This window comes from Macaca thibetana, chromosome X (genome assembly GCF_024542745.1).
Source record: "Macaca thibetana thibetana isolate TM-01 chromosome X, ASM2454274v1, whole genome shotgun sequence".
NCBI classification, from domain to species: Eukaryota; Metazoa; Chordata; class Mammalia; order Primates; family Cercopithecidae; genus Macaca; species Macaca thibetana.
Window position 1 is genome coordinate 13,171,473 of NC_065598.1, and position 27,045 is coordinate 13,198,517.

A 27,045-nucleotide genomic window follows, 5' to 3' on the forward strand; every position below is an offset into this window, starting at 1 on the left:
GGCTTTAGAGAAGTGTATGAGAGACATGAAGGCCTATGCTTTTTCCTTTCCCCTCTTTCAGCCCTTTCATAGTTCAAGCTCCAAATATAATGTTCCTTTACCACAGTTACCAAAATCACTCTCTGATAAGATTCTGGTACCAGTTAGCTATTGCCCTAATCTATGTGAAATATTTTATTCCTTAGTGAATGGATTTCAAGCCTCCATGAACAAGTGAGGTGGGGTATTTGGGGAGTCCTTAGATGCATTCCCATTGCCCTTTATATAATGTAGGATGGGGCCTTCCCTATAGTGAAGGGAAATTCAGGCTCCCTGTGGATTTCTCTACCCATAACACGTGTAACAAAGGTATATGCATGATATGGAAGGCTAATAGTTGAGAAAAAATAGTATTTCTTTCAACCCTATACACAGGGCTTCCCAGGACACATATTGTGTAATCATATTGGGGCAACACTCAATTGCTGGGTTTCTTCGAACCATCTTGTGAAGCCTCCACAGCTCTTCCCTCAAATTTCAAACACAAAGTCCATCCTAGAGAGGATCATAAAATCCATATTTCTCATGGACTTGGACCCCATGCCCTCCTGTAGACCAAACCAGCCCTGTAATCCTATGATGCTGTGTTACAGAGTTTAATCCTGTTTCCTGATACCTAAGGGGAGGTTCCACAGAACAGGGTGGAATTCACATGGAAAGCTTCAAAAGGAAACAAATCTTTGAGACTTTAAAGGTGATTAAGATTAGCGTCTGAGCTTAGCTTTGTGGCTAAATTAAAACCATCAGGTTATTTTGTACACATATGTCTACAAATACATAGATAGAAAATGGGGTGGAGAACACGGCAAATGAACCTCTCACTTGGGTGGAATTTGGCAAATTTTCCTCCTCTAAACCCAGCAGACAAGCTCAGACCAGCCTGACCCTTTTTCCTGGCAGTCTTAGAACAAAATGCCTGTGCCTATAAGTTAGATGATGTCAATGGTTCCTAGTTGATCTTGCCTTTGTTTGTTAGGAGTTTCAAGACCTTCTGAATATAGAATTGATTTTCTGATATTGTTATTTAGTTCTAAGTTAGATGAAAAAGTTAAGAGAAAAACCTAAACATCTTACACATTTCAATAGCATTGATAAGCAGGAGATGAAATTGCTGTGGGGGAGGGAAGCAGCAAACACTCCCTACATACCAGGCAGCAAACAAAGCCAGGGCTGCTGGCCAATGAGCCTGCAGTTCTGAACACCTCTCAGTTCTCAGGCAACGCTTGGTTTGTCAGGGGCATTTAGTGCTTGACCCTACAGTTGTTCAAGTGTAAGGGAGAGTCTTTTCAGCAAGCCCTGTACCACAGAGTTGTTCACTGGAATGTTCTTTTTTAGATATAAACGAATGTACAATGGATAGCCATACGTGCAGCCACCATGCCAATTGCTTCAATACCCAAGGGTCCTTCAAGTGTAAATGCAAGCAGGGATATAAAGGCAATGGACTTCGGTGTTCTGGTAAGTAGCATTTGGTCATGGTGTCTTAGCTATTCCCAATGAAGCGTTCTCCCCATATCTCCTTCCTGCCTCTATTTCTCTCCTTTCTTTGTCTTTCTCTCCCTCTCCCTCTCCCTTATCCTCACTCTGTGTATGTGTGCAGTGTTTAACTCTCTGCCTCAGCCTTTTCTTCTTTGCTAATTGGACCACATCTCCAATACTCACTGAAGTTGTAGGCACTAAACTCAAAGAACAGCAAGGGTACTGAATATCTTTCTGGCCATGACATACTTCAAATACTGAACAAAAGATTTAAAGACAAAAGACACTGAGCAAATGTATCTATCAGGATAGACTTGAGTTATGGTGCAGTAGCAAGCAAACCTAAACTAACAGTGGCTTAAAACCACAAAGGTTTTTTAACCAAGTGAATCTGGACATTTTCCAGAATGCAGAGCCAAAACAAAGTATGATGAAGCTGATCTTCATTAAAGTATGATCATTTTATCTGTCATCCTCAAGTCTGGATCCACTTGTTTTAATGTATATAGCAGAGAGTTCCATTGTTCTTGCTGATGAATTATTTAATACTTTTTGTTAAAACTTTAAATTTATAAACCAGACATCTAACAATAAAATGTCACTGCTATTAATAACTACAACAACAATAAAGGTTTATTTCTCACTCAAGTAATACGTCCAAAGAGAATTTTTCGGGGGTTTCTTCTCAATACAGTCACTTAAGGACACAGACTGATAGAGGCCCCATCATTTTATGGTACCATGGTCTCAATTCAAGGCCTTAGGGTTTGTCACAGCAGAGAAAGAAGCATGGGCAATCATGCACCAGCTGTTAGTTTATTCAACTTGGAAGTATCTAACGTCAAGGGACAAAATAATAAACTTGCTGTGTGCCCAAAAGAGAAGAAAACTAGAAATCTTGGTGAATACCAGGAATGTCTTCCAAGGCAAGGCAGCTATGATTACAGCACAGTCACTTCCTTAGTAAACAATCATCCAGGTTCGGCTGGGTGTGGTGGCTCACACTTGTAATCCTAGCACTTTGGGAGGCCCGGGGGGCAGATCACCTAAGGTCAGGAGTTCAAGACCAGCCTGGCCAACATCGTGAAACCCTGTCCCTACTAAAAATACAAAAAAATTAGCCAGGCATGGTGGTGCACATCTTTAATCTCAACTACTCGGGAGGCTGAGGCACAAGAATTGCTTGAACTTGGGAGGCAGAGTTTGCAGTGAGCCGAGATCGCACCACTGCACTCCAGCCTGGGCAACAGAGTAAGACTGTGTCTCAAAAAATTAAAATAAATAAATAAATAAATAAAGTCATCCAGGTTTATCCCTCTGGTCATGACCCTTTTAGCACTGGCTTATAGTGTGACTAGACTTGTTGACTGCCCTGATTCAACTCTGTTATATACCCCTTAGCAGAGTTCCTGCATGTTCAATAAATATGGCTGCAAGGTATACCCTGACTTACGTCACATTCCATACCCCCATCTGACCAATGCTCCCAATGATGCAAATGACTGTAACAGTGTCCACTCAGTCATACAAAAATAAACTGTATGTACCATGCTAGACATTTAGCACCACACCCATAAAAGGTTCACAGTACCCCAGTGGGCTAGTGTTGAGCACCACTGGACAAGAGTATGTATAAAAGAATATAACCAAAGAAAATGAGTCTGGAAATCAAATTCTGTGAAGGACTGCCAAACGAACAGGGCAGCATTTAGTCTGGGAAATATAGTATGGAAAAGAATAAATTGTGCCTGTAAATATTTTAAGAAATATGAAATAAAAGTGGCTTTCCCAAGCAAACTAAGTCCAGTGGGTGGAGGTTACATTCTCTCTTAAAAATGGCTGCTAGGTATTTAAGAGTGGAGCAGGGAACCCCACGGAGTAGGGACATTCCACTGCCCCTGGCTTGCAGTCTGGGGGCTCTGAGACGGATTCCTGCATTGGGCTGGAGATGGTAATAAATGACCACTTAGTGTCCAGCAACTGGTTGCCATGGCTTCTATCCCTCTAGATGGAAGTATCCAATGATGTCCTTCTGAAACTTGATTCAGAGAGAGAGAAATTGGCTGCCCAGGCAGGGCTGTGCATAGGTAGGTTGGGGGGAAGGACACCATAACCTTGGGAGGCCCCCAGAGAGGAGACTGAATAAATCAGTTTTCCATATTGGATGAGTGCCCAAGGGACCCGTGCTCAAAGCTCCTTTATGCCACCAAATTTGAACATGTGCATTCCAGGTTGGGAAGGCCTGAATTTAAATCTTAGCTCTGCCCCATGCTGGCTGTGACCTTTAGCAAATTTCTTAACCTCTCTAAGCTCAGTTTCCTCCTATTCAAAATGGGGTTTATGGTAGTACTGTGGTGAGTTCTTGTAATGGGCTAGTCCACAGTCCCTTGGAGCTCCCTAATCCTAGTGAGGCAGGGTAGACAGTTGCATGTATATCTCTAGCAGTGCTCTCTCTCTGACAGGAGTCTCTGGATAAATACTCCAGCTTCCACTTCACGGGGTGCAGCAGTTCTGAGGTGTGTTCTACATTGGCTCCCAGATGTCCCCAGCAGGACTGAGCCCCACTTACCCACAGCGATTACCTGTCCATCTAAGCACCATCTTTTGGCTTTTCTCTCTTCCTGTCTTACTGTCTCCTCTCCCCAGTTTCTGCCTCCTGGAATCACCTTCCAGATAAGTCATCTGCACCCAAATCCTTGTCTCAGGCTCTGCTTGGAGGAACCCACACTAACACAAATATGTCTCGCAGAGGTTCATTGTGAGGTTTAAATGAGGTGATATAGAGAGAGTTTAGTTTAGCAGGACCACATAGTAGATGCTCATTAAAGTTAGCTGTGATTGTGATTGTTATTGTTATTAGTATCATTTCAATCAGCTGTTTGTTAAGGGCCACCCACTCTGAAATTTCACAAAGTCAAATGTGAAAATGCTGTGCATACAAAAAAAGACACCTCAGGAAAGCATCTGTTTCAGTAAGTGGGCAACTCACCCCCACATACCCACTCTCCTACCCCTAGGTGTAAAAATCGAAGGCCCAGGGTAAACCTGGAGCCATCTTTCTTCCTCGTCATTTGATCCCCTTGAAACTGCAATGTATTATTAATGTTAAAATGAAGGCAACATCTTTAAGCATGCAATTAGGTAGTTGTTTGCAGCCTGTGTTTTCTATATTGTAACTCAGTGCTTTGAAATTGTAAGTCCCACATCAACACAAACATTTCTTGTGTCAAGAAAATGTCTGTTTTTCTTGGACCATCCAAATTTATTTTGGGGTAAAAGAAATTGTCTTTATTCTTTGAAACCTCAAATTTATCACACTCTTCTATTCAATATCTGAAAATTATGCATTTTGTTGTCCATTCTGCAGCTAAATTATTTCTTTAGTCTTTCACTGGAATGTTTATTTAAAGGAGAAAACTATCTTTGAGTCATTCACCATATTGTCCAACCCTTTTCATTTTGCTTTAATTCTCCATGAAATAAACAGCCATGCTACTATTGAAAATTCATCTTAACAAGGTCTTAACACTCATTGCTTAAAGAAAGATGCCCCAAAATCCACTCTTATGTACATATAAGAGTCATAAAAACAAAAATGAGAAAATTACATCTAGTTAGCATTCAGCATTATAAAACATTATAAAATGTTATATTACAAAATACATTTGTATGCACATAAATTGCTGTTATATAATATAGGGCATAGGCCGGGCACTGTGACTCATGCCTGTAGTCCTAGCACTTTGGGAGGCTGAGGCAGGTGGATTGCCTGAGCTCAGGTGTTCGAGACCAGCCTGGGCGACATGGTAAAACCCCGTCTCTACTAAAATACAAAAAATTAGCCAGGCATGGTGGTGTGCGCCTGTAGTCCCAGCTACTCGGGAGGTTGAGGTAGGAGAATTGCTTGAAGCCAGGAAGCAGAGATGGCAGTAAGCTGAGATTGCACCACTGCACTCCAGCCTGGGCAACAGAGCAAGACTCCATCTCCATAAATATATATATATATGTGTGTGTATATATATATATGGCATTGTGTGTATATATATATGGCATTGATGTAGCAACTTTTATTAAGTTCATTGTTTTGAAAAGTTCAGACTGTACATTGCAATATGGAAAAAGAGTTAGATTATCCTAACCCCCTCTCTATACCTAAAGGAAGAAGCACCCTAAATGTAGATGTATATATGTTCCACTGTTCTAATATAAGTATTAATAATATACTGCCAGATAATTTGGTCTTGATTTGACAGCAGCTACACCTCATTCTAAGAAAATCAAAACCCAGATGATACCCAATTTGGGGAGTAACAGTCAACTTAGGAAAGGAAACTGCCATTGGCTTACCAGGGGCACAGCTTCTGGAATCATATTACCTTAGCTTGATTCCTGACTCGCTAGCCTACTACCTGTGGACCAAGAACAAATTATTTAATCTTTCAGTGCCTCAGTTTCCACACCTGTAAAATATGGATGATAGTATCTAGCCCTTAATATTGTTTTGATGATTAAATTTATTCATACAGAATAAGTAAACATCCATCTAAAGAGCTCAGCACCAGTCCAGAATATATGAAATGCTCAATAAGCATGTGCTAGGAGTAGGAGTAATAGTGACAAAGCCCTCCTTACCAAAATTCAACAATCATTTCTATTGAAAAGCAGCTTCTTTAGTCACTAAAAATATGCTTATGGCTTAATTCAGTTTGTGTAGTGTGTAGTCAAGAATATGGGCTTTGGTACAAGCAGGCCATCCGCATTTTTTTTCTTCAATTGTAAACATTAGAAATTTGGATATATGGCCTGGGAATTTTTCTAACTCTGGAAAAGATTTTAAACATTCGGGTGATGAATGCTAAAAATAGCACACATGTTGAGTGTGTGCCAAGCACTAATCTTAGTAATCGATGTGTGTTCACCCATTTAAGCCTCCCAAAAAAACCTATTCTTATCCCAATTTTATAAATGGAGAGACTGAGGCAAAGAGAAGTTAATTATTCACTTGAGGACATATGGCTAGAAGATGTGGGAGCTAGGAGTCAAACTTAGGAAACTGGGCTTCAGGATTATCTGCTTAAACACAGGACAGGTGTGTTCATGACCAATTGGTTGATCCTCTGTGATGGAGAACTCACAGAGTTTGTCCTCCCCAGCAAACTCTCTTGGCTCATCTTTTGTTCCATCCTAGCCCCTTCCTGTTTCCTGGGTCCCATGCTGGAATACATTTCTCATTCGTGATTAAGCTTCTTCTTCCAGGACTGTGTCCAAAGCTCAGATTAGTAGAACTTTTCTCCTCCCAGATGATAGATCATCTAATGAACTAAGCACAGTTGAATGAATGTCAAAGTCATATTCCTCCTGGGTAAGATATTCTCACCTAAGAGTGATCTTCTATAAAGTTTTATTCCAAAGATATGAAATTAAAATTAGGGTTTTCAGGTTGGTAGAAGTGTTTGACAACATGGGTGTTGGGAGACATCTCAAATCCCTCCCAAGAGAAATTGTCAACTTTACAAAAAACTGGCCTGTGAACCTGAAGACTTTGAAATTCCTAAGTTTTATATCTGAGTTGCCCAAATGTGCACCAAAGACACTCCTACTGCAACTCCCTTTTTTTTTTTTTTTTTTTTTTTTTTGATATGGAGTCTCACTCTGTTGCCCAGGCTGGAGAGTAGTAGTGTGATCTCGGCTCACTGCAACCTCTGCCTCCTGAGATCAAGCAATTCTCTTGCCTCAGCCTCCTGAGTAGCTGGGATTACAGGCACCTGCCACCACTCCTAGCTAATTTTTGTATTTTTGGTAGAGACTGTGTTTCACTGTGTATGTTGGCCAGGCTGGTCTCAAACTCCTGACCTCAAGTGATCTGCCTGCTTTGGCTTCCCAAAGTGCTGGGATTACAGGCATGAGCCACCATGCCTGGCCCCTCCCACATTTTTATATTCTCAAAAAGATGAGGCAAAAATCACTAAATCTTTAAGAGAAAACCATCATAATGTCAAATTTGAAACAGTGATACCTAGATAAATCCAAATGTACTTATGCATATGCATATCATTAAAGTGCATTTTTATCCTTGCCCAGCTTTCTCTTTACATACTAAGAGAATGAAATTGTCAACACTATCAAGATTATGACGTTTTAGTAGTTGTTTCTTTTCAATAGGAACATTTGAAACTTCAAAGCAGAAACTGAAAGCAGATGTTTAGGTTTGCCTGGTGTGAGTTGAAACCCTTTCCTCGTTATTTATTAAAGGTCTTTAGTTTCATGTTACTGATTGCAAAAAGGAAATTTGCAGGGAATAGGGGTTTCCTGTTAATTTTTCTTGCCGGGTACTGGGGAAAGATGCAGTCGACCATGGACAGAATTACAGTGGGGCCTCCAGAGGAAGGTCTATATATGATCACACATTACAGTCATAACTTAACATGCAACTTCTGGCAAAGTAGCTGAAACAAGCTATCTGAAGGTCAGGAAAATGAGTAATGATGCATTACTTGTATTAGCACATGTTGGTTTTGTACCTATAGTCAGGCTGTCACAATGAGAAATAACTAGAATATTTCATTGAAAAGAAAAATCTTGCTCTTTTGATTCCAAAGTAAAAGCAATGTATTAATTAAGAGCATACATATTTTCAAAGCACTTTTCCCCTTTTGGTTACCCCAAATATTGTGGACTTCTCCTTGTTTATTTTTCTACTACTTTGACATAGATTGAATCAGCCAAATGATGAAGAAGGAACAAAGCAGGAGAAGAAGTTAAAACATTGTCAAGAAAAATATTCTAATAAAATCCCACTCCAATTTTTTATAGTACTCTTTTTAGGCATCAAAATTAATGTCTACCCCATCATTTCATTTCTCTCTAAACTATATCCAAATAATAGAATTAAGTGAATTGATTGAGGTGTTATTAGACCCTTTCTTGCTTAGTCTTAGACTAGTACATGCCTAGATATTTTATAGTGAGACAATATATTTGATTTTAAATATCAGTGTTTTTAATTTTTAAAAAATTAATTACTTCTTTACATCAGTTGGATATTCTGAATTATCATGAGTATATCCCTGAAAAGGAGACATATATCTTTGAATTATAGATCTCAAGGAATTTGAAACATTCCTAGAGAAAAGTAACCTTAATCTTCAAGCAGGAATAAATCTATCATAGAAATAGGAATGGAAAAAGAGTCATTCATGGCCAGGCGCAGTGGCTCACCCTGCAATCCCAACACTTTGGGAGGCCGAGGCAGGTGGATCACCTGAGGTCAGGGGTTCAAGACCAGCCTGGCCAACATGGCGAAATCCCGTCTCTACTGAAAATACAAAAATTACCTGGGTGTGGTGGCATGCACCTGTAATCCCAGCTACTCAGGAGGCTGTGGCAGGATAATCGCTTGAACCCAGGAGGGGGAGACTGCAGTGAGCCAAGATCGTGCCACTGCACTCCAGCCTGGGCAACAAGAGTGAAGCTCTGTCTCAAAAAAAAAAAAAAAAAAAAAAAAAAAAAAGAAAAAAAAGAAAGGAAAGAAAAAAAGTCATTCATATGCTCTACTCCCAAATCTTAGCTCTGTCCCTAGCATGATGAGTGACTTTGGGCAAGTCACTTAACACCCAGTTGCCTCATCAACAAGACAAGAGTCCTGGACTAAATGAATTTTTTGTACCTCTTGAGTTCTTTGACAGCAACGTTTTTCTTCCAAGGGTCATTAGTCCACTAAGGGATAAGAAGAATTTATCTACAGGTACATTTTTAAAGTAATTTACTTTTGCAGTGAGAAATAGAAAATGAATGAAAAATAGTAAGTATAGAAGCCTCTCTGAAATATTTAATAAATAAAATCATTTAGCTTTAGATAATGGTTGACTGAGGTGAAAAAAATTCAAAGGTAGAAAGAAAATTGGGTATGTGTATTTTGCACCATAAGTCACCATTTTTGTAGGTCACAAATGGTCCATTATTAGCAATTTATATGGTTCAACCTAATGCTGTAGCTGTAATTTTTGAACATCAAATTTGGACAAATCTATAGGGCTATCAGGACAATACCGGTTTTGAAGAATACCACAATGAAAGCAGAAATATTAGACGACCCTGGCAAATCCATGTCTTTGGGATCTGTAGCCCAACTGGGTAGTAGTAGGTGTTTCACTAAAGTGGTCTCTGAAGCAAAACAAAAGCAACAAAAGGTAATTAAGATAACTACCATAACACTGGAACTGCTTAAAACAGATACAAATATAGTTATTCCTAATTTATCAAATGGTAGAGCCTCATGTGGTTTCATTCTGGAAGCATTCACTTACTACACTTCAGCACTTTTTAAATGCTCCATTTTTGTGAGTAATTTAATTATCTGCCAATTTGGAATATCTTGCCTCTTATTTGTTTTAGCTATCCCTCAAAATTCTGTGAAGGAAGTCCTCAGAGCACCTGGTACCATCAAAGACAGAATCAAGAAGTTGCTTGCTCACAAAAACAGCATGAAAAAGAAGGTAAAAATTAAAAATGTTACCCCAGAACCCACCAGTACTCCTACACCTAAGGTGAACTTGCAACCCTTCAACTATGAAGACAGTGTTTCCAGAGGTGGAAACTCTCATGGAGATAAAAAAGGGAATGAAGAGAAAATGAAAGAGGGGCTTGAGGAGGAGAAAAGAGAAGAGAAAGCCCTGAAGAATGACATAGAGGAGCGAAGCCTGCGAGGAGATGTGTTTTGTGAGTGTTATTTTTATTTTATATGTTTTATGAACAATGAATTGCAATTTATCCTGGCAAATGAAAGAAGACAAAAAGCCGGTTTCACAGCTTAAGTAAAATGGGTTGGGTCCTGAGAAGCAACATTCTCTGTAAAGTCTAGAAACGAACACCTTCTGCAGATACCCAATCAAACCTGCTGCTCTAGGAACCAAAGAGGGGAGGTCCTGTTCCCCTACCTGGGGGGTTTCCTATTTGACACAGACCTCCTCTTCTAGCTTCCAGCCAAGGAAGCCTGCTTGTCCTGCAAGGGCAGTGGTTTGGCTGCCCAGCTCTCCATGAGGCATGCCCCCAAATCAAAGAGAGGTTCACCACATGGATCAGCTAAGCTCTACCTTTTTACTTCTCGAAGGCACTTTTACAGGCCTAGTCTAAGAAAATGGAACCTCACAGTTGTGTGGTTATGATTTTAAAAGCCAAAATCGACAAATGTAGGAGGACAAATTTTATGGAGCTTCAGTTTTCTACGTGAACTAGAGAACTGCCATAACTCCCTTTTCACTGGTTGCTGTGCAGAACCCACTATAAGGCTCAGTCTCCCCAGGAGGGTTTCCATATTAACCCACCCTGCATCTCCACACTGAGACTTTCCCATTCATTCTGGCTGGGCATTTGTTGCTTCCTCTGTATTTTGCCTTGTCTAGTCTTGGCTCTGTGACTGGTGGTCATATATACAGATGCCAGATGGATTTAACCAAAGGAAAAGTAGACACAGGCCCACCCATCCAAGAATCTCTATTAATGACATTCTCTGTCTTAATAGAGAGTGAAAAATCTCGAAAAAAGAAAAAAAGAAACATATTTCCAAAACCTAGTAAGAAGGGATGTATCAAGAGTGTAGATGCCTACTTCATCCAAGGAAATATCTGGAAAAGATGTTCTAGATGAGGAAACTGGATCCAATGTGAATTATCTGGAAATGTTAGGGAAACACTGCTCTAATATATTCTGTAATTAGAATACATGATCTAACCTTCTTTGTTTGGTCATTTGATTCATACCTTCTGAGCATGTGGGCTTTAAGGTTTTTTTCTTAACTGACCAAGTGTTCTTTATTAGTCCCTAAGGTGAATGAAGCAGGTGAATTTGGTCTGGTTCTGGTCCAAAGGAAAGCACTAACTTCCAAACTGGAATATAAAGGTAAATAATTCTTTCTCCCAAGTGTATGCTCTTTCACGTTATCCATGTCGTTTTCATTTCTTCATACAGTGAAATGATTGTTTATGAATCCCTGCTTCATTCATAAACCCCAAGGGAAAAATCATTACATCACACACACAGTGCCAGTATTAAAATAGTAGGTCCTTGTGTGATTGGTACTAATGATTGAAATATAGTAAGGCTATTCTCTTCTCCCCACCACTCCCACCTGATGCTGAGAGTGAATGGTTGAAGCCAGACTGTATATATGGAGATGGGAGAAACTTACATATTTTCTTCAATTCGAGGACCCACAACCTGAAAGTCCTCATGTACTAAATTTGGCCCAAAGTGCCTATATCAGTTACCTATTGCCATAATAATGCTGTGTAACAAACAACCACAAGCCCTCAGTGGCCCACAACAATAAATATTTGTTTTTGCATATGAGTATATGGGTTGGCTGGACGGTTCTGCTGCTCTGAGCTAGGCTGTGTGGGTTCACCCATGTGTCCACATACAGTCAGTTGTGGGCCCGCTTCGTGATTTTGCTGATCTTGGCCATGCTTTCTCACATGCCCGAGGCCTCAGTTGGGAGGATTGGACTCACTCAGCTCTGCTCCATGTGGTCTCTCATCCTCCAGCAGGCTAGTCCAAGCTTTTTCTCATGAGGCAACAGCGGGGTTTCAAGAAAGAGAGCAACAGCACACAAGATATTTTTAGGTCTAGGCCCAGAAATGGTACAACATCACTTCTGCCATATTCTATTGGCCAAGCCAAGTCACAAGGCCAATGTAGACTTCAAGGTTGTGGAAGGAGCTGTGAAGTCATACAAAGAGAGTGGATACAGAGAGGGATAAAAATCAGGACCATTTTTGCGATCATTCTACCAAAGCCTCATAATCTGGAGTTTCTTGGGCATGATCCCTAATTCCTCTTGGTTTATTTAGAACATTCACCACTCATGACAAGTTACACATACCTCAGGGAAAAGCCCGTTTATATATTTATACCTTTCACTTGGTATAAGTATGAATGCCTTGATCATCTCTTTCATTTTCTAATTTTCTTTCACTTACCACTATACATGTGGTAAGTAAAAGATTAGCATAACCTTTTCCTTTTCAAACTTCCTTTTACTTACCACTATACATGTGGTAAGTAAAAGATTAGCATAACCTTGTGCTAATTGATTCCCTTTTGTGTTTACCCTGTGAGTACATTGCCCAGTCCTATCCCTTTCATTTACAGGACCATCTCCACTGCAAAAAAAGTACCTCTCTAATGCAATCCTCTGAATTGTATCTGAGAAGCTTCTACTAACACTCTTCAAAGCCTAGTAACCCATGACCCAGCTCCTACAGGCATTTTGTTTTCTTCCATATTTCTCTTAAGTATTCTGTTTTTATTTCTCTGCAGTAGACAACTTATTGCCTATTTTCCTGGTTAGAAAGGAAATATTTCATTGTACAGGGGGTAAGCTGCATTCTCCAGGTGCTCACAAGTTCTGCCCAAACTCTGCCTACCCTTGTTAAGTGACATGAAGGAATCCATTGACTCCTCTTTGGATCCCAACCACCAGATTTCTTAGTTTATTTTCTATTCCATGATTCCTAATGAAACACAGAAAGGTTAAAATTTTGCACATGACCATATGACCCTGTAATTTCAACAGTCCTTGAGTAAGTTGTCCTAGAAAGCTCAGTCCCAACCGGAAGATTCAGATGTGTACTGCAACTCTTCCACTGGTTGTTTGCCTTGGACAGGTCACTTGGATTTGCAGTGCCTCCTTGCTTTCATATGTAAAATTGGAATAAGAGCAATATTCATCTCTTAGATGCTGTCTTAGGCTGGGTTCCCCAGAAATAGACCCCAAGATAAGAATTTGTGTGCAAGCGGTTTATGTGGAAGATGATCCCAGGAAATGGTGGCTGGGGGTGTGCAGAAGTGATGTGGGGAGAGAAGGAGGCAATAAAGGGTACGTTATCAGGCAAGTTTCCACTGTGGGCAACTGGAGCTCAATCCCACTGGGAAACTCCAGAAGCCCGTGTAGAACACATGGCTCAGAATTATCCTACTGAAGGAATAAGGAGGCTGGGTCATATATATACCAACTCCCATCTGGCATTGATTGAAGACTGCTCCCAGGAGGGTGCTGATTCCTTGGTGCTCCTGGCCTGGCATGAAAGCAAGGAAGGGCACCACTGGGGAAACTTGATCTCACTTGGACCCTCGACAAGACAGGGAAAGCCTGAATTCCAATGCGACTTTAGCCCACATTCAATTCCAGCACTTAGTGGTCCTTTCCAAAGGCAAGGAAATGGAGATATCTATCCAACAACTCCTGTCCATCACTGGTTTACGGCTGTCCCTTGGAAAATGACTCCCCAGCATTCTAGCCCACCTGGTGGGCCAAGAATGCTCCAAGCAGAGAGCACCCTCACACAGAGAGTTGTGAGTGTTTCCAGTAGAAAGCCACATGCCTGCAAGAGAATATAAGTACTGACAGATATTGGTGTGGCACCAACAGCATCTGCTTCAAGGCAAGTGTAGATTAAACCAGAGAATATATTTGAAAGCACTTTCCAAACCATGAAGTGCTATACAAATGAAAGAATGTGCCTGTGAGACCAAAGCCTTGAGTTTTATCTCTTTATGGAATAGTTTGCTATATACTGTTCCATCATCTCAATTTACATACCCGCTTGCCCCATGTGGAGGAAGGGGAAGAGTTTGGGAGAAACATACCACCACAATTATAAACCAACTGAAAAACTGATATTCCACTATTTGTGGGATAATAACATCAACTATCTAACTAACTAGTATTAGCACTCATTAAAGAATACTGAAGACTGGAAGCAAGGCATCTTTTACTTTTAAAACTGGGACTAGAAAGAAAATATATTTGCCGCACAGAGAAAAAATAGGGAGTTAAGAAGAAAGGAAAGTGAGGAAAGGGACCATGTGTGCTCACTTAGGATATGTGCAAGATGGAAGGTCCTGGATTGCATTCTGATTTGGGATTCAGGTCCAACTCCAGCATTCAGTGTCTGCAGAACTTGAGCCTCAGTTTTATTTTCCTGAAAATGAGTCTGATGCTAGACGTTTTTTTAAACAACCTAATCAAATGATATAAAATATTTGGCAAATCAAAACGAATCAAGAATCAGCTGCTGTTGTGTTCCTTTTTACCCTATTCTCTTTTCTTACCATTCCTTTCTTCCCCAGCATTAACATATAAAGCCCCCAAATCAGAGCCAGAGGCTACCCTTAGTTATAAATCAAAACTATCTCATTCTTCACCCCCCTTTCCCAGTGGTATTTATCTACATCAGAGGTCAGCCAACTTTTTTCTATAAAGGGCTACATAGTACATATTTTAAGCTTTCTGGGCCATAAACTACTTTCACAACTATTCAACTCCATCATTGTAGCTCAAATGCAGTCATTGATGTTATGCAAATGAATGGGCATAGTGTGTTTCAATAAAACTTTATAAAAATAGACAGTGGGCCAGGATCTACATAAAAGTAACCACAGGCACTGGTTCAAAACTTAAAACTAGCTGAATGAACTGTTATACTTCTCTGACACATCTAAACAAGGCAGTCATTAACAGTTTAGAGGCCAGGCACGGTGGCTCACACCTGTAATGCCAGCACTCTGGGAGGCCAAGGCAGGTGGATCGTTTGAGCCCAGGAGTTCAAGACCAGCCTGGGCAACACAATGAGACCCCATCTGTACAAAAAAAATTTTTTAATTAGCTGGTGTGGTAGCATGTGTCCATAGTCCCAGCTACTCAGGAGGCTGAAGTGGGAGGATCACTTGAGCCCAGGAGGTAGAGGCTGTAGTGAACTGTGTTCATGCTACTATACTCCAGCCTGGATGACACAGCAAGACCCCATCTCAAAAAAAAAAAGAAAAAGAAAAAGAAAAAGAAAGAAAAGAAAAGAAGGTAGAAAGTTTCGGCAAGGTCTTTACTGGTTTATTTGGGTAGGAGATATTTTATTTTCTGGCCTGAATTCGATAAACAATTGCTTATATTCTGTTTCTCTTTGTGCATGTGGTTCTCACCCATTACTTATTTTTTTTAAAAAAGGGTTTTGTTTTGTTTTGGTTTGGTTTGGTTTTTTGGGTTTTTTTTTTTTTTTTTTTTTTTTTTTTGAGACAGAGTCTCACCCTGTCACCCAGGCTGGAGTGCAATGGCACGATCTTGGCTCACTGCAACCTCCACCTCCTGGGCAATTCTCCTGCCTCAGCCTCCCAAGTAGCTGGGATTGCAGGTGCCTGCCACCATGCCCAGCTAATTTTTGTATTTTTAGTAGAGACGGGGTTTCACCATGTTGGCCAGGCTGGTCTTGAATTCCCGACCTTGTGATCTGCCCACCTCAGCCTCCCAAAGTTTTTTTGTATTTTTAAGATCACAACTGAATTTATTCAGAATGGCTCCACAGACATAACTCAAAACAGGGTATGTCATGATCTGTACTCTGTACAACTGAAAACAAGGTATTGCCTTTCAAAGCCCCAAATGTTAGACATCTTCCTAATGCTCTTAGGGGTTATGAAATGCGTTCTTTCTTTTTAGCAGATTTAAATATCTCGGTTGACTGCAGCTTCGATCATGGGATCTGTGACTGGAAACAGGATAGAGAAGATGATTTTGACTGGAATCCTGCTGATCGAGATAATGGTATTTATATTTGACAATTTCATGTTCTGCAATATGGTGAAGAGATAGAAGGCCCTCCGTGAGTGACAGGTTGTTATTCCCATTACTCATCAGAGCAGGGTTGTTTTTCATTTTTGGAAACTTTTAGACCTTCTGAGCTCTCCCTTGATAGATGACTAACTTGGTCCAGCATATATTCTCCTACTTAATCCCTCTCCCACACACCTGCCTCCACAAAGGCTATGGGAGCAAACCTCTTCCATATTCACTCTCCTTTTGCTGAGAGAGAGATGTTGAGATTTGTATAAAGTTTGGGAGAGTTAGGGAAAAGGTAGAAAGAAGTGGTTTCTTCTTCCCAGTTTACCAGCCATGGCATCTCATAGTTTTTGTTTTGTTTTGTTTTCATGGGGGAAATAAATCTTGAAAGGAAATATGACCTCTATCTAAAACTGGTGTTTTAGTAGAGTGGCCCCTCAAAGCATGAAAACCATAATGAACATCAAGTCAATGACCTGAACTCCTGAACTGAGCTTCCCTTCTGTTTGTTGCTTGAGGATTTCTTTCGAGCCACCTGTCCTTGAATTTTTCTCAATCTTATCTGTGAGCTGTGGATTTTCCACCCTTCCCATTGCCTACTTAAACACTATTGATGGACCCTAACTATCCCCTTAGTGTTTGCCTTGCAGATCCCATTTAGAGCACAGATTGAATCTCTGTCTCCCAAAGACTGACTATATAATTAAAGACAACTGCTACACCTTCAGGGACTCCAGTTACTTATCAATCAAATTATTTCTTTGGGGATGTATAGGCTCAGCCCTCAGTTAAAAGATCCTTCTTTTAGATCCTTCCTCTAGACTAATTCTTCCCCAATATCTTTCCTTTCATGCCCTCACGTGCAATCAGAAAACCTAGATATCCTCTAACAAGAATTCCTTTTTGAACTTGGGGTTAGGGGAGAGGGGATACATCTCACACAGCAGTTGTGTGAATGGGACTTTTACTAAAGATTCAGTGTAAGCAAAGGGCAAATTTAACCAGGCTGAAAACACCATATCACTGGAAAAGCTATCTTGTTGATAACTAACCTGAGTTTCTCTTTTCTTCCATAATGGCATCTCTAAATTTATGTCTACCAGAGCTATATCGTATTGGGAGCCCATAGGTTATTCCAGGACCTCCACAGCTGATATAGGGTTATGTTAAGTCTTACGTTGAGTTTTCTGTCCATGGGAAGTTCCCTATTTACAAACACTCAATTCACAAATAACTCTAGGGTTTTCAGCTTCTGCATCATTCAAATCATACCCCCGCTCCTCCTGCACCTCCATTGGATCTCTAGGTGAGTTCTTCATTCCCTCTGTACAGCTAAATATGAAAAAATAACATGGCCAAGGCAGGAGGATTACTTGAGCCCAGGAGTTTGAGACCAGCCTGGGCAACATAGAGGGATACCGTCGCTACAAAAAATTGAAAAAATAGGCTGGGCGCGGTGGCTCATGTATGTAATCCCAGCACTTTGGGAGCACTTTGGGAGGCCAAGGCAGGTGGATTACCTGAGGTCAGGAGTTCAAGACCAGCCTGGCTAACATGGTGAAACCCTGTCTCTACTAAAAATACAAAAATTAGCCAGGCGTGGTGCTGAGTGCCTGTAATCCCAGCTACTCAGGAGGCTGAGGCAGGAGAATCGCTTGAACCCGGGAGACAGAGGTTGCAGTGAGCTGAGATTGCACCATTGCACTCCAGCCTGGGCAACAGAGCAAGACTCCATCTCCAAATAAATAAATAAATAATAAAAAATAAAAACCAAAAAAATGAAAAAGAAAAAATTAGCCAGGTGTGGCGGCATACACCTGTGATCCCAGCTACTCAGGAGGCTGAGGTGGAAGGATCACTTGGGCCCAGGCATTTGAGGCTATAATGAGCTATAATGGCACCCCTGCACTCTAGCCTGGGTGACAGAGTGAGACCCTACCTCAAAAAAAAAAAAAAAAAAAAAAAAAAAAAAAGGAAAAGAAAGAAGAAAAAGAAAAGAAAAGAGACATGCATTAGTTAGCATTGTTAGAGGGATAAAACCACAAAGACAGCTCAAAGTGGGCTTTATCTGGGAGAGAAAGGGAAACCTGCCACAGTAGGTGACAGAAGAGAGAGCATAGCTGAAAGAGATGCCAGATAAAGTATAGGATGCCTATATTTCAGACAGACAATTAATACATTTTAGTATGTCTTGGACATGTAGTTTATCTGAAACTCAAACTCCACTGGGCATCCTGTATTTTTATTTGCTAAATCTGGATACCCTACTAGCTGGGGAAGAAGACCAGTTTCTGGATGCATTGAAAACTAAGGCAATGTCAGCCTGGGTCCTGCAAGTATCTCCGATTTGTAGTAGCAGAAGACTACCCATTCCCCAATGTCTTCTTCCTGGCTTTCATAGAAATTTTTCCTTCTTATCAACTTCTTCAGACCCTACTCTTTGGGAGTTTTTGCCCAAGTTCATCAAAGCCACAACCTGAAGATTGGAGATGAGCAAAAGTCCACTACACCACAGGTTAAAAGATACTTAGAAGATGGGCCGGGCGCGGTGGCTCAAGCCTGTAATCCCAGCACTTTGGGAGGCCGAGATGGGCGGATCACGAGGTCAGGAGATCGAGACCATCCTGGCTAACACGGTGAAACCCCGTCTCTACTAAAAAAATACAAAAAACTAGCCGGGCGAGGTGGCGAGCGCCTGTAGTCCCAGCTACTCGGGAGGCTGAGGCAGGAGAATGGCGTGAACCCGGGAGGCGGAGCTTGCAGTGAGCTGAGATCCGGCCACTGCACTCCAGCCTGGGCAATAGAGCGAGACTCCGTCTCAAAAAAAAAAAAAAAAAAAAAAAAAAAAAAAGATACTTAGAAGATTTGCAGGATTTGGAGGAGAGTGTTCCTGTCATCCTAAATCAGAAATTGGAGTGATATGTTACACATGGTAGTTGAGCTCCACGAAACCACTAGTACAGGTGCAGATGTGTTTTGGATTAAACGCCACACTCTGGACCCACTTAAGGAGCTGATCATCTTACATGTCATTGACTCAGTGGGGAAATGCATTCTAAGTTTTAAGTCACCAAAATGGAAATGAAATTATGGAACACAAGTTCTCCATCAACTGCAGATTACCTGCAGTGCTAAAGGATCATTTAATTAGATTCTTACCCCATATCTGCTACTACGAAGCTTTGTGAATGCAAAAAAATTCCTCGGTTTCTCTACCCATCAGTTTGCTTGACTATATAACAAAAGATATCAATTGTGTGATCCCTAAAATCCATTTTAGCATGAAACTTTTGTTCCTATGTTCAAAGTGAAGAGGACTTCAGCTTTCCCTATAGGAGACTGTTCACTTTTTATAGCTTTTTTATACATTAAAGCCAAACTCCTTACAATTGCCTCACTAATTGTGCATTTTTCCCCTTCTCTTAAAGCTATTGGCTACTATATGGCAGTTCCGGCCTTGGCAGGTCACAAGAAAGACATTGGCCGGTTGAAACTTCTCCTCCCTGACCTGCAGCCCCAAAGCAACTTCTGTTTGCTCTTTGGTTACCGGCTGGCCGGAGATAAAGTCGGAAAACTTCGAGTGTTTGTGAAAAACAGTAACAATGCCCTGGCATGGGAGGAGACCACGAGTGAGGATGAAAAGTGGAAGACAGGGAAAATTCAGTTGTATCAAGGAACTGATGCTACCAAAAGCGTAAGTGGGAAAAAAATGATTAAACTCAGTATTTGCATTCTTTTGCAATGATTTAACAAATGAAACAAAACATGTACTGAAGCATGTAGGCATTAGGGATACAACGATAAGACTTTTTCCCTACACTTAAAGAATACTTTCTGGAGCTGAATAGGCAAGGTGATTAATTGGCACAACTCATGGATACTTATCTGGCATATGCATATCACGTTCTATGGAAATAACCTGTTTGTCAGGCTCCTCTCACCAACATCCTTCCAAATCAGGCTATACATTCCATAGTATGTAAAAGAATGTCATGCTCATTCATTCTATGCCCAGAACTTACCACAATTAATGGCAGCTAGAAGGTGATTTTTTTTTAATGTTTTTTAAACTGAACTGAGAGAGTGGCTATTGTCAGGGTCCCCAGGACCACCCTTAGGTTCAGTGATTCCCTAAAAGGACTCACACAGAAGTCAGAAAAGCTGTTATATCCACAAGTACAGTTTGTATAGATTAAAATCAGTAAAGGGAAAAGACACATAGGGTAGAATCCAGGAGAGACCAGGCAGGGGCTTGCGGTTTTTGTCTCCCAGTAGAGTCATATGGGCAGCTATTAATTCTCCCAGCAACAAGCATGATGACACTCACAAAGTATTGCCCACCAGGGAAGCTCACCCAAACTTTTGTGTCCAAGGATTTTGTTGGGGGTCAGTCTGCCCATGTGATCACCTGCGTAGCTGACTTTAGTTATCTAGTCTCCAGCCTCTCTAGTGGTCAAGTTGATACCATGTGACTCAAGGCACCCACCATAAGTCACATGGTTACCATAAACTATCTGGCATGGTCCAAGACCTCAGGTAAACAAAGGCATTCTTAATCAAAGAGGCTATTACAAGAGCTTAGAGGTTATCTCCTAAGAACCAGTCAAGGGCCAAACCTTTCTTTGGAATGTGTAGGGTTTGGACAACCCAGACCTACTGAGTTAATCTTTTATTGCACAGTGGGTTTAATAAAGGAAAAGGAAACAGAGTTTTAAGAGGAAGTTGGTCAAGTGGATGAAACCCTGAGAAAGAACAAACAGAATAAAAATGGCAAAGAGTCTATTGAGTTTGACCCATCAGGAGGTGGCTAGTGACCTTTGCAAGAGTTCTTTCTTTGGAGGGGAAGGGTCAATGGTCACACTTCAGAAAGATGAAAAGGGAAGGGATCAGAGCCTGGAGGCAGCTACTGTGGACGTTATAAAGAGTTTGGTCAACACTTTGGGAGGCCGAGGCAGGCAGATCACCTGAGGTTGGGAGTTCAAGACCAGCCTGACCAACATGGAGAAACCCTGTCTCTACTAAAAATATAAAATTAGCCAGGTGTGGTGGTGCATGCCTGTAATCCCAGCTACTCAGGAGGCCGAGTCAGGAGAATCACTTGAACCCAGGAGGTGGAGGTTGCAGTGAGCTGAGATCACGCCATTGCACTCCAGCCTTGGCAACAAGAGTGAAACCCCATCTCAAACAACAACAACAAACAAACAAACAAACAAATAAAAAGTTTGGTCAAGGTGGGAAGGAAAAAGGGTGAAAGCTAGAAAAAGGTACATGAAGCAGTGATAATAGGAAGAACAATTAGTAGATCCATGTATTAGGATTCCATTTATACTTTGCTTATAAAAGATGACTAATGCAAATTTAACATCTTTTCATTTACATGTCATACTTTAATTAAAGCAGAACATCTTATTTAAAATATATCATACGACATGACTATAAATAAAAGTATATGTTGGGTACCAGTTAATGAATTTCCTAACCACTCTTCCCCTCTGTGGTAAAAGCAGCCAGTGCTTGTTTAGGAATGACACATGCATTAATTTGAGTTTATTCTTATAGCAATACATTTACAGCAATACAAATCCAATCCACGTGTTTTTCTTGTTGTGTTTGCGGCATGGTCTGGGGACTGTGGCACTGAGCCGTGCTATATATGGATTATATCCCCTGCTGGAGAATTGAAACATGCCTCTGCACAGCATTCATAATTACTTTCATGTTGACTGAATTCATGTGATGGAGAATATTTTTTATATAACATGGTAGCTTGCAGGGAAGGTATACTATCAAAACAGTGATTTTTTTTTAAATGCGCATTTCTGTAGACATGCCCCCAAAGAGCCTGGCCAGCAATCACACTGGAACACAGCAGTGCTTTCATAAGAGGCATTCTCAGACCCAGGCATCTGTTCCCTGAATTCTTCAGTTCTAGGGGAAATCTTGATGGGGGGATATTGAAGGGTAAGGAAGCTGACTAATCCAGACTAAAGAATATATTCCAGTTTAGCAATGTCATATTGGCTGTGGACAGTTGTAACAGATGTGACTCTTGCTGCATAAACTTGGGCATACAAGGTAAGTCACATTGCTTTCTCGAAATCAAACTATTTCTGAATCCAAAACCCCATCCCATTAGGCTGGGGGTAAATTCAATCTTGGCTTTCCTCATTCAGGGTTGGGTTAGGGGCCCCCTCCCTAGAGTAGCCTGTGCTTTTGAAAGGCTAAAAGTGGTCCAGACATTAAGAAGGGGGCAGCACATCTTTACTTCATCATGAGGGCCATGGATACCCACATCTTCTGCACATATGTGGCCCTTGAAGTCACTCGTCTCTTCAACTTCCATGCCAGGCCCAGACACAGAAACCTTTACAGGGGTTGGAACTTTGTTGCTGAGAATCTAGCCTCAATGGGAACATCAGGCAACCATTTTCTGCCCACGGCTGTGCCAGGGAGATGCAGTGGTGCAGCATCCTAGTCCTGGAGAATCTCATGGCTCCCCTGACCACTTCTCCTTTTAACTTTCTACCTTCAGCCACAGTCTCAGAAAGTTAAGCTTGTGGGTAACAAACGTCAGGAAAGGGACTGTCTTCCAGAAAAGTCTGCTTTTGATTGTTATATCCCAAATCTCCTTGATAAAAAAGAACATTAAAATCCTGCCTAATTTTGGGGGGAACAGAGGAGGTAAAAATATAGTGAAAAACACAAAATTAGTATGTCAATTAATTATCCTGACATTTATTTCTAGTTATCCAGGGGTTATCAGTCAGGGGTCTTAGTGTTGGAAAAGCCACCATATGCCAAGATATAGACATAGCCACCCTCATTATCCCACCCATTGCAGCTGCTGTGAGGGGTCTGCTGTTTGGCTCACCCCTACTTTTTAAAAAAAGTTCCTTTGGGCGCAAAAGGAACATTTTTCTGAAAGCAGTTCCCTCCTGAGACTAGAGGAAAAAGAAACTTCTTTACCCAGTTACGCTATCACTGGCTGCTTAGTAATAACTTGTTTCCAATAGTTCTCAAGAAAATGCACTCAGATTGAGAGCAAAAGAGAGCAGCCCAGGTAGTGAGCAGTCATAGACCCTTGTCATCTCCATTTGTTCCCTGAGGTTTCTCCTCTTTGGAGAACCGGAGAAAACTGGATACGGTGATGACAGCAAGCCTAAAGTTGCTTCATTTCTGAAAACTATTCTGTAATTCTTTATTAAGCAAAAAAGAGATGGTGCTGGGGATAGTGAATAATTGCATGATGGCATTGTGTGAGCATGATTCTTAAAGGATCTTTCTTTAAAATGCCGATTTATACAAGTTTGAATTTATATAAGTTTGAACTTAAAAAGTTTAGAAATGACTAAAGGAAATTACTTTATTGAAAATAAGTAAAGATTCATAATCATACTACAGTAACATGAGTGCTTTTATACTTCACATTTTACTTTGCACGTGAATGTATATTTTTATTTATCTGTAACTGCAGTATACGTAGGCTATTGTTGAATTTCGTTTTGATAGGCTATATGTGTGTGTTATTTTAAAGAATAACATGTTCCAAATTATTCTTTTCCCTCTAAAATATTTGTTCCAGGGTAACTTTAGTCATCTTTGAAACAGGATCATTTTGTTGTCCTCTAAATCTGCTTATTTCAGATACTGAGAATTGTAGAAACCCTATAGGCCTAGTCCCCTCTTTTTGGGAGGCGTGGGAGACATACTTCTCTTTAGAGTGAATGTTACTGGATAGGTGCTCCATAAATTGTAGCTATTATTATTTTCATAATTATTGAATTTAACAAATATTTCTAGTGTTTTATCTGATTATAAAATTAACATGAACTTTTTTTTTTTAATTACAATATTGAAGAAACTTACATTCATTCAGGCCAGGTGCAGTGGCTCATGCCTGTAATTCTAGCACTTTGGGAGGCCTAGGTGGGTGGGTCACTTGAGGAATTAGAGACCAGCTTGGCCAACATGGTGAAACCCTGGCTCTACTAAAAATTTTAAAAAATTAAAAAGTAAAAGAATTAAAAATTTAAAAATTAAAAAAATTAGCCGGGTATGGTGGCACATGTCCATAATCCCAGCTACTCAGAGGTTGAGGCACAAGACTCACTTGAGCCTGGATGGCAGAGGTTGCAGTGAGCTGAGATTGTGCCACTGCACTCCAGCCTGGGTGACAGAGCAAGACTCTGTCTCCAAAAATATATAAATATAAATATAAATAAATAAATAAAACCTTCATTCAGCAAATATTGATTTTAATTATATTTTTTGAAAACATGTTTGGATAAATGAATGAATATAGTCACTGTATATCCTTAATTTGGTAAATGAGTCCCCTGTAATTTTGTGTCCAATTTGAAGATGACTTTTTTTAGTATTTATCCTCTGTTCTCTCTATATCGAAATTTCTAAACTATAAAGAAGTTTGTTTCTCTTTTGATTAATAAATTTATTAAACAAAAGTGATTATAGCATATTATGAAATATTTTCAACACATGAAAACAACATTCCAGATAATCTCCAAATACATTAACCAATATTTTAAGAAAAATAATTACACTCTTATAAACTACCAAAATCTAAATATATCAAAATAATTCCCTTTTGACTGTATAGTGGTTTTTTTTGTTGTTGCTTTTTTTTTTTGAGTCGGAGTCTCACTCTGTCGCCCAGGCTGGAGTGCAGTGGCGTGATCTTGGCTCACTGCAAGCTCTGCCTCCTGGGTTCATGCCATTCTCCTGCCTCAGCCTCCTGAGTAGCTGGGACTACAGGTGCCCGCCACCACACCCGGCTAATTTGTTTGTATTTTTAGTAGAGATGGGGTTTCTCCGTGTGTTAGCCAGGATGATCTCGATCTCCTGACCTCGTGATCTGCCCACCTCGGCCTCCCAAAGTGCTGGGATTACAGGCGTGAGCCACAGTGCCCGGCCTTGACTATATAGTTTTTTATTAGATGTTCAAGGGGAATATTAAGTTTCTTCTAACTTGGTTTTTGTAAAGAAAACCATTTTTTAATTTTTGTTTTGCTTTTCTTTTAAATGGGAATTCCAAAATTTCCTTTTCCTCCCAGCTTTATAGGGTTTTTCAGAATCCATGTGGGCTTTGCTATGACCTTGTTTTCACCAAATGTAGTTCTCTCAGGGCAGACACCTGACATCTAAAAAATAATCTATTACTGTATATTCAATGTCGAAGCCGGTTTCTATGCAATAGGGACACAAGTTAATAGTTATTAAATAGCTTGATTATAACATCGTTTTGAACAGTTTGAAGTAATTTTTTTATTCTCTCTTCATTATTAGATCGTTTTTGAAGCAGAACGTGGCAAGGGCAAAACTGGTGAAATCGCAGTGGATGGCGTCTTGCTTGTTTCAGGCTTATGTCCAGATAGCCTTTTATCTGTGGATGACTGAATGTTACTATCTTTATATTTGACTTTGTATGTCAGTTCCCTGGTTTTTTTAATATTGAATCATAGGACCTCTGGCATTTTAGAATTACTAGCTGAAAAATTATAATGTACCAACAGAAATATTATTATAAGATGCCTTTCTTGTATAAGATATGCCAATATTTGCTTTAAATATAGTATCACTGTATCTCCTCATTCATTTCTGAATCTTTCCACATTATATTATAAAATATGGAAATGTTAGTTTATCTCCCCTCCCCAGTATATCTGATTTGTATACGTAAGTTGATGAGCTTCTCTCTACAACATTTCTAGAAAACAGAAATAAAAGCACAGAGAAATGTTTAACTCTTTGACTCTTATGATACTTCTTGGAAACTATGACATCAAAGATAGACTTTTGCCTAAGTGGCTTAGCTGGATCTTTCATAGCCAAGCTTGTATATTTAAATTCTTTGTAATAATAATATCCAAATTATCATCTTGTGTCATGGTTTAATTTGTCTAAGTAAGAAAATATGTTTTTGATTCTGTGTTTACTTACGTAAATGATTATTTGCTTTTCTGAAATATGTACTTTTTATTCTTTTCACTATTACTTCATATTCTTTAAAGGTGCTTTCTATTTTGGGAAAATATGACTGTTTTATTAGGCCTTATAACTACAAAGCAGATTCACATATATTGGGGTTTTTGTTTGTTTTTTATTTTTTAGAAATGAAGTCTTGCTATGTTGCCCAGTTTGGTCTTGAACTCCTGGCCTCAAGCGATCCTCCCATCTTAGCCTCCCAAAGTGCTGGGATTACATGAGTGAGCCGCCGCTCCCAGCCAGCATATATTGTTGAGCTCAAAGCCTCAGAGAACTACCTAAAACTAAATGAGCAGGTAGCAGGACTCAAAGAATCATGGATGACTTCTTTTTCTTACTCTTTTCTTCCAAATTCAGGAAGAGCTTTGTGTAGGAATCCTGAGTGTATTCCTCGAAGACAGTTTTATATTCTGTTTAAGATCCTGGGTTAGAAACAGGTCTAAGACACCCTCCAGACAGAAGGTTCTCCAGATATTTGCTCTCTTTTACCTAAAGCAATTAAGGCACTGACCCACGGAAGGAAAAAAAGAGAGGTGATCCACTTATCTTTAAAATTTAATTTTAATATAAAATTAAAACCCCACTCTTGAAGGTTTTTGAATACTTAAACCCTAAGTAATTCTTCTTCAACAATGTTCTCTTTAATACAACCAACACACACAACCTTTTAAGATGGGGTGGGGACCACATTGTTTTTCCCTAGTGTGAGAGAATCTGGGCATACCAAATCTATATAGGACTATAACTGTATCTGTTAGGATAACTGCTAGTTACAGAAACCACAAAAATTGTGTTTCTGGTGAGACCAGATGAAAAACTGCCCAGCTAAGGCAAATCAGCCCACAGAATCCTAAGAGAGAATAAAAATAGTTATTTTAAGCCACTAAATTCTGGGATAGTTTGCTACACAGCAAAAG

At 40.1% G+C, this 27,045-nt stretch overlaps 1 protein-coding gene across 3 annotated transcripts in view; it reads left to right on the top strand.

Moving 5' to 3' along the window:
• EGFL6 (EGF like domain multiple 6) overlaps positions 1 to 26,020 on the top strand; it is a 64,722-nt gene extending 38,702 nt beyond the window's left edge. For 2 of the 3 annotated variants that reach the window (XM_050777220.1, XM_050777222.1), the window contains 6 exons: positions 1,375 to 1,497; positions 9,913 to 10,236; positions 11,335 to 11,415; positions 16,007 to 16,111; positions 19,555 to 19,820; positions 25,430 to 26,020. In XM_050777220.1, the coding sequence (XP_050633177.1) occupies positions 1,375 to 1,497; positions 9,913 to 10,236; positions 11,335 to 11,415; positions 16,007 to 16,111; positions 19,555 to 19,820; positions 25,430 to 25,540 (1,010 nt within the window). In that variant the 3' untranslated portion in view covers positions 25,541 to 26,020. The remainder of the gene's footprint in view (positions 1 to 1,374; positions 1,498 to 9,912; positions 10,237 to 11,334; positions 11,416 to 16,006; positions 16,112 to 19,554; positions 19,821 to 25,429) is intronic. The other variant, XM_050777221.1, reaches the window with a different exon arrangement.
• Positions 26,021 to 27,045: the final 1,025 nt, after the last annotated feature.